Source organism: Petaurus breviceps, unplaced genomic scaffold (assembly GCF_028583685.1).
Source record: "Petaurus breviceps papuanus isolate PSGF00001 unplaced genomic scaffold, PetGlider_PUasm1.0 90333, whole genome shotgun sequence".
NCBI lineage: Eukaryota > Metazoa > Chordata > Mammalia > Diprotodontia > Petauridae > Petaurus > Petaurus breviceps.
In genome coordinates, this window is record NW_027187220.1 from 664,978 (window position 1) to 671,261 (window position 6,284).

General features: G+C 52.5%; 2 protein-coding genes across 15 annotated transcripts in view; one reads left to right on the forward strand and one right to left on the reverse strand.

The window, feature by feature from the left end:
• Positions 1-408, forward strand: part of WDR13 (WD repeat domain 13) — a 31,582-nt gene extending 31,174 nt beyond the window's left edge. For all 13 annotated transcript variants that reach the window (XM_069108167.1, XM_069108177.1, XM_069108173.1 and 10 more), the window contains one exon: positions 73-408. In XM_069108167.1, coding sequence (XP_068964268.1) covers positions 73-257 — 185 coding nt within the window. In that variant the 3' untranslated portion in view covers positions 258-408. The remainder of the gene's footprint in view (positions 1-72) is intronic.
• Positions 409-468: 60 nt separating this feature from the next.
• Positions 469-6,284, reverse strand: part of SUV39H1 (SUV39H1 histone lysine methyltransferase) — a 7,177-nt gene continuing 1,361 nt past the window's right edge. The window contains exons 2-6 of one of the 2 annotated variants that reach the window (XM_069108181.1): positions 4,051-4,196; positions 3,243-3,914; positions 1,375-1,521; positions 1,156-1,285; positions 469-832 (exon numbers count right to left, since the gene is read on the reverse strand). In XM_069108181.1, the coding sequence (XP_068964282.1) occupies positions 762-832; positions 1,156-1,285; positions 1,375-1,521; positions 3,243-3,914; positions 4,051-4,196 (1,166 nt within the window). In that variant the 3' untranslated portion in view covers positions 469-761. The remainder of the gene's footprint in view (positions 833-1,155; positions 1,286-1,374; positions 1,522-3,242; positions 3,915-4,050; positions 4,197-6,284) is intronic. The other variant, XM_069108180.1, reaches the window with a different exon arrangement.

A 6,284-nucleotide genomic window follows, 5' to 3' on the forward strand; every position in this document is an offset into this window, starting at 1 on the left:
TGGGGAATCAGAACTCTGCCTTGGATTTTTGTTCTTTCTCTCATTCCGTTCTCCTTCCCCATCTGCTCTCAGTCACAGGCAGTGAGGACATGTGTGTCTATTTCTTTGATGTGGAACGGGCCACTAGGGCCATCGTCAACAAACTGCAGGGTCACAGCGCTGCAGTGCTGGATGTCAGTTTTAACTGTGATGAAAGCCTTCTGGCCTCAAGCGATGCTGGCGGCATGGTCATTGTGTGGCGCCGGGAGCAAAAGTAGCCATCACCAACCCTGAAGGAGGGCCCAGGCCGGGCACATGGTCTCAGTGAACTGAGGACTGGCACAGTGATAGCAGGGAGGAGTGGGGAGGACCATAATGGGTTACCATAGGTGTAGACCTTTGTAAATAATAAAAATCCATGCCTGGCAACCACTGTGCTTCCTGTATCCCCTCCCCAGCTAAGGGCCTGCCTGCAAGACAAAGACCAGATAAAGAACACAAACCAATGTATTATAAGCTGAGAAACAGCTTCTGTTGAAAACAAACTGCTGTTGAGTTGAACAACCTCTCAGGGGAAAAGGACGGATCCATTTCCCAAGCTCCCCTACAAGGGACTGAAAAAAGTATCATCCAAACATGTGAATCAATTGAAGTGCAAACAGGGAGAGGAGGCTGAGGGCCTGGGCTAGGCCTCTCCCTCTGCCAGGGCAGGAGCCCAGGGGAGCCACTGCACTAGTCCATAACTCTGTCCTGGGCTGTCAGGAGAACGAAGGTGACACGTACTAGAAGAGGAACTTCCGGCAGGATTTGGTTCCACATTTACATTCAATCCGCACCCGCTTCTTGGGAGAACCTGTGAGACCAGCCAGACCGAAGTTAGAGTCCATACGTGTACTTTCCACATTTACAGGGTCCACTGTGAAAAGAGGGCTTGGTTAAAGGAGTCAGGGCCCAGATGTCCTTAACATGTCACTGACATCCTGGGCTCTGCTCTGCCCTGCTCACAGTGAGGGGTGGGGGCATCTCCCCAAGCCCTTGGCCCTCTTCCCCCCTCCCCACCCCTGATCCCTGAAGGCAGATCTTGGTCTCAGCCTCAGCGGTTCCCCATCATACCTTATGCTGTCACCAACCCCTTCCCCAATTAGTTCTGCCCCCCCCCCCCAACACCCACACAACCTTGCATGTTGTAGTCAAAGGTTAACTCCTCGCCTGCCCAGATAGTTCGCGTGGCAAAAAAGGCAATTCGTGGTAGACGCTCGTCCAGATTATCAATGAAGACATTGTAGACCTGGAGGTTGGGGCTACACTGCCCAGAGAAAAGAGGGGACACAGATCAGCAGGGAGGGGGCAGGACAGAGGGGCTAGCGTGGACCTGCACTCATCCCCCCCACCTACGCTGTGGTTGACGAAGTGGGAGACGTTCCCATAGTGTGCTGCGTCCACGGTGTAGACGTCCTCTACATAGTCCAAATCAAAAAGGTAGGTGGTCCCCTGTCGGTCATAGATCTGCCCACGCTGCTCAGCCTCCTCAGAGGTGATGATCTGAGGATTCAACAAGCTGAAGTCAAAGATTCCAACGAGAGCCATTTCTATAGTAGGTAAGGCCATCTCATGTGAGCCCCAAGATAACCCCATGAGGGTCTGAGGCCTGAAGAAAGAGGTGGAGGGCTTTTGGCAGAGGCCACCTTTCCCTCTGTCACACCCCTAGGGGGCATCCTGAAGCATCCCCACCCCCACCCCAAGTTCTAGTCTTGCCTCTTAGAGCTTGGGACAGGGGATGAGTGCCAAGGCACCTGACTGGGGGGCTTAAGGGTCACTTTCCTTCCTTTTCAGACTTACCCAAGGAGCTTCTGAATCGCTGTTCCTTTGATTCCAGTTCCCTTGCCCCAACCTGCTCTTAGAACCCACTTCTAGGAAGCCTATCATAGAGGCCCCATCCCAACCCTTACCCCCTTCAAGGGCTGGCCAAAGCCCCACCTCAGTATCCCCGATTTCTCCATGGCTTCTGGGCACCCATCTCAAAAGTATGGTCCCAGGCTCAGGTCTTCTTCGTTAGCATCCTCCAACAGTGCCCCAAACACAGGGCTCTCACTCCTCGAGAGTAAACCTGCTCTCTTCAGATAGCTGAGTCCCACCATTAAAGTCTGCCCAGCCCACACCCTCACCCTCCACTTGTCATAGGCCCCTTTTTCTGGTTATGTCTCATGGGTTTTACAGATATGGGGAAAACTGAAGCCCAGAGTAGGAAAGAGACTGACCTTGAGTCACACGGGGTACTAGGAAATCCACCATGGTGCCTAAATCAGGGGACTGACCATGTCATTGAATGGTAGAAGTGGAAGGAGCCTTAGATCATCCAGTTAACCCCTCCCTGCTCCCAAAGCTATTAGAGGAGAAACTGAGGCCCAGAAAAGGAGATCACAAAATGAGTCTGGGAGGCAGAGTTCTACATGACTCCATGAGGGTAGGCCAGGTCCCAGACTGGACAGAGCCGGAAGAAAGCTTAGAGATCAGTAAAGTCAATCTCGTGTTTTGGAGCCTTGCCAAAGGCTAGTCATGAAGCTTGTAAGAAACAGGGCCTCCAGAGTCTAATCCAGCATTTTCTGGGACTGATACATCCCTCAATCACAAGTTGGAGCAAATTCTCCACCCTACCTCAGCCAAGAAATCACTGACACTGCCCTCCCTCAGTGGGCGACTGAGGCCCAGAGATCACACAACTGGCTGAAGCAGCAGGCAAGGGTAGCTCTTGGGACTTTATCTGCGACCCAAGGCTAGAGGAGGGCTTCAAGATCCTCCACTGATATTACCGCTGGTTAGACTGAGGCCCTCTGAGAAACCACTCATCCAGGGTCACTCAGAAAGTTTGGAGGGTCCACTGTTTCCAAATCTGGGGCTCCCAACCTTTCGGACTTGCTGAACCCCCTCCATCAAATGTCAGATGGAGAGTGTAGGAGGGACCTTAGAGCCCACTGATTGTGACCCCACTGCTGAACAGATAAAATCCAGAGAGGGAAAATCCCCCAGATATCTAAATGAAATGACTGTGCTCATCAGCAACAAGTCAGCTCTTTAGAACCGAGGCTCAGTACTAGGAGGCTTAGGGAACTTCCTGTCAAAAACTGTTCATGTGGGAGAGATCTTAGATTCGAGAAAGGAAGACAGAAACAACTCGCCCAGTTTCACATGGGGAACCCATGCCCATCAGCATTCACAACAGCTCTCTGAAACAAGCATTCCTCAAGTGTCCATATTAGCCTTACCTCCCCCACATACTCCATGACAAAGCTGTGGCAGCGAATCTTCTCCAGTGTGCGGACACCCCAGCCTCGCCCGTCAGCTGTGCGGAAGATGCACAGGTTGTAACAGATGCCCTTCTGCACCACGCGGTTGGGACAGTCGCTGCTACAGCAACAGCGGGAGTTACACTCATAGATGGGTTGGCCAGCTTGCAGCCGCACCTGGCCTTGGGCGTTATAGGCAAACTTGTTGAGTGATACACCTGGACAGCAGCCATTAGCTGGTGCCTCCAGACAGTCCTTACATTTGCAGCCAACGGCCACCTGGCTCAGGGTGATCCCTTTGCCCACCTTATATTCGTTGATGTATGTGAAGTCCCGGGGGGGCCCATCTAAGTCCACTTCATTTTCCACTGAGATGCTGCCCTTGTGAGCCCGTTTGGCATTCAGCTCCCTCTCCCAACGCTGCAGGGCCTTGCGCTGCCGGGCCTTCTGCATCAGGAAATCTACCAGGGCTGCATCTAGGTGTCGAGGGGGCCAGGCCCTGGGCCGCCTCCCATTCCGGCGAAATAACTCACGCTCCAGGTCTCGGTGGAACTGCTTCAACATCCCAGCACACCTCAAGTTCCGGCGTGGCTCCCATGTGTTCTCAGAGTCTGGATAACCTCTCCACTTGACAAGGTAGTACTCTTGCTCCTGGAGGGTGAGCCAGAGAACAACATGTGGGGGATGCCTTCAAGGCCCTCCAGACACTCAGTCAACACCCTCTCCCATCCAGCTCACTCTAAGGCCTAGGAGTCAGCTGGGAAGGAACAAGACCCAGGGGACTTACCCGGACCTTCTTATAGTTGCACAGGTAGTCCACCTCAAAGATACACAGATTCTTTCGGGAGATGCCAAGAGCAGGGCAGGAGGTTTTGGCCAGGCGGCACAAGTCCTGTAATTGGCTCCATGAAGACTTGCCACACACTCTGCAGTCTGTAAGCCCCAAGAGAAGCTGTGAGGGGGGTGCTCTGGGCCAACAGGAAGGCAATGAAGAGGTCAAGGCCCCTCCCTCCTCAGAACAAGAAGCAACTGAAGACCAAGGAAAGAGGAGTACTCCCCGCGCAACCCCCCCCACCCCCCCAGTGCTGCAGGGAAAGGAAATGAAGGAAATGCCCTGGACTGAGTACACCTGGCTTCAAGCCCTTTCTGTGTAACCTGGGGAAAGTCACAGAGCTTCTCTGGGATTCAGTAACCTGAGACGAGAAGATCTCCCAAGGCCCTTCTAGCCTGCAATGTGAGAACATTTGGAACCCTCAGGGTTCCCCTCTCCCAGCTCACCCCTCTCAGATCATCTCTTTGATCCAAACTGCGAGATCTTATCCTCCCATTCCTATCAGACATGCCTCATCAGTGCATTTTTGCTTGATGCCCCCAAATTTCAGACATATCACAGAGTGCCTCATTTCTTCCCACTCCTCCCCAGAATCCCCAAATTCCTATCAGCCATCTTCTCATATCTGTCAGATATGGCCTGTTGACAAAATGGGGGGTCTGTAACTGTCAGAAACGAGGGTGAAAATGTGACAGGAATGGAGGTGATATTTGACAAAATGGAAGCTAACAGGAATGGGGGTAATGTCAACAATTTGTCAACTCTCCAATATTTGGCAGTCATCTCCCCTTCAGTCCTGCCCATTCCTATCAAACTCACTGTTGTCAAATACATTTCCCCCTTTCCTACCACACTTCCTGCCCCCAATCCCATCAAATCTTGGGCATCCCCTCAGAGCCCCCATTGCTATCACACATTTCCCAAAGTTCCTCCATTTCTTTTCTTTCTTTCTTTTTTTTTTTTTTTTTGCTTTTTGGAGGGAGGAGAGCAGGGCAATTGGCGTTAAGTGACTTGCCCAAGGTCACATGGCTAATGTCAAGTGTCGGATGCTAGATTTGAACTCAGGTCCTCCTGACTCCAGGGCCAGTGTTCTATTCACTGTGCCACCTAGCTGCCCCCCTCCATTTCTTCAGACATTTGTGGCTCCAAGCCCCCCTCTATTACTCAGACATCTCTCCCGTAGTTTTGCCCATTCCTCTCAGACATATCCCTTAAACCATCCTTCCTTTGTGTCTGACATTTCTCTTTGGAGCTTCCCATTCCTGTCCATGTATCCCCTCGGATCCCCCCCATTTTTGGCAGCCACTTTCTGCTCCAAGCCCCACCCCATTTCTCCTAGACATCTTTCCCTCAGAGTCCTGTCCATTCCTGTCCAGACATGTCCCATAAAATGGACCTATTTGTCAGACTTCTTCCCTTCCAAGTCCCCTCACTTCTTTCAAACATCTCAACCTCAGAGTCACTGAGGTTTGTTACATGCCCCCCCTGAGCCCCATTCCTGTCACACATCCACCACCATGGCTCAGGATTCCTGTCAAGCACTTTCTGCTCCAAGCCCCACCTGTTCCTCTCACACATCCTTCCCTCAGTCATGCCCATTCCTCTCAAATATTACCCCCATTCCTGTTAGCCGCCATGTTTTCAAATATCACCCCCATTCCTGTCACATTATCACCCCCTTTCCTCTGAAAAATGGCCTTTTCTTGTCAGATATTACCCCCATTCCTGTCAGAAGTTGCCTCCAATTCATGTCAAGAATGGCCGTTTCCTGTCAGACACTGCCCCCCCCCATCCCTATCAGACATTGGCTCCCATTCCTGTCAGACATCGCTTCCCCTTTCCTGTCAGATGTTGCCCCCAATTCCTGTCACATTAGCCCCCCTACTCCTGTCAGACATTGGCCCCAATTCTTGTCAAGAATGGCCTTTTCCTGTCAGATATTGCCCCCCATTCCTTTCAGACATCACCCCCACATTCCTATCAAACTGGCCCCATTCCTGTCACATTGGCCCCCTATTCCTGTCAGACATCACCCCCCAATTCCTATCAGACATAGGCCCCCCATTCCTGTCACACTGGCCCCCCCCCCCCCGGACTTACCCACCCCCCACCCCCCCACCCCCCCCCACCCCCCCCACCCCCCACCCCCCCCCACCCGACCACCACCGCTCACCACCCCACCCACAGAC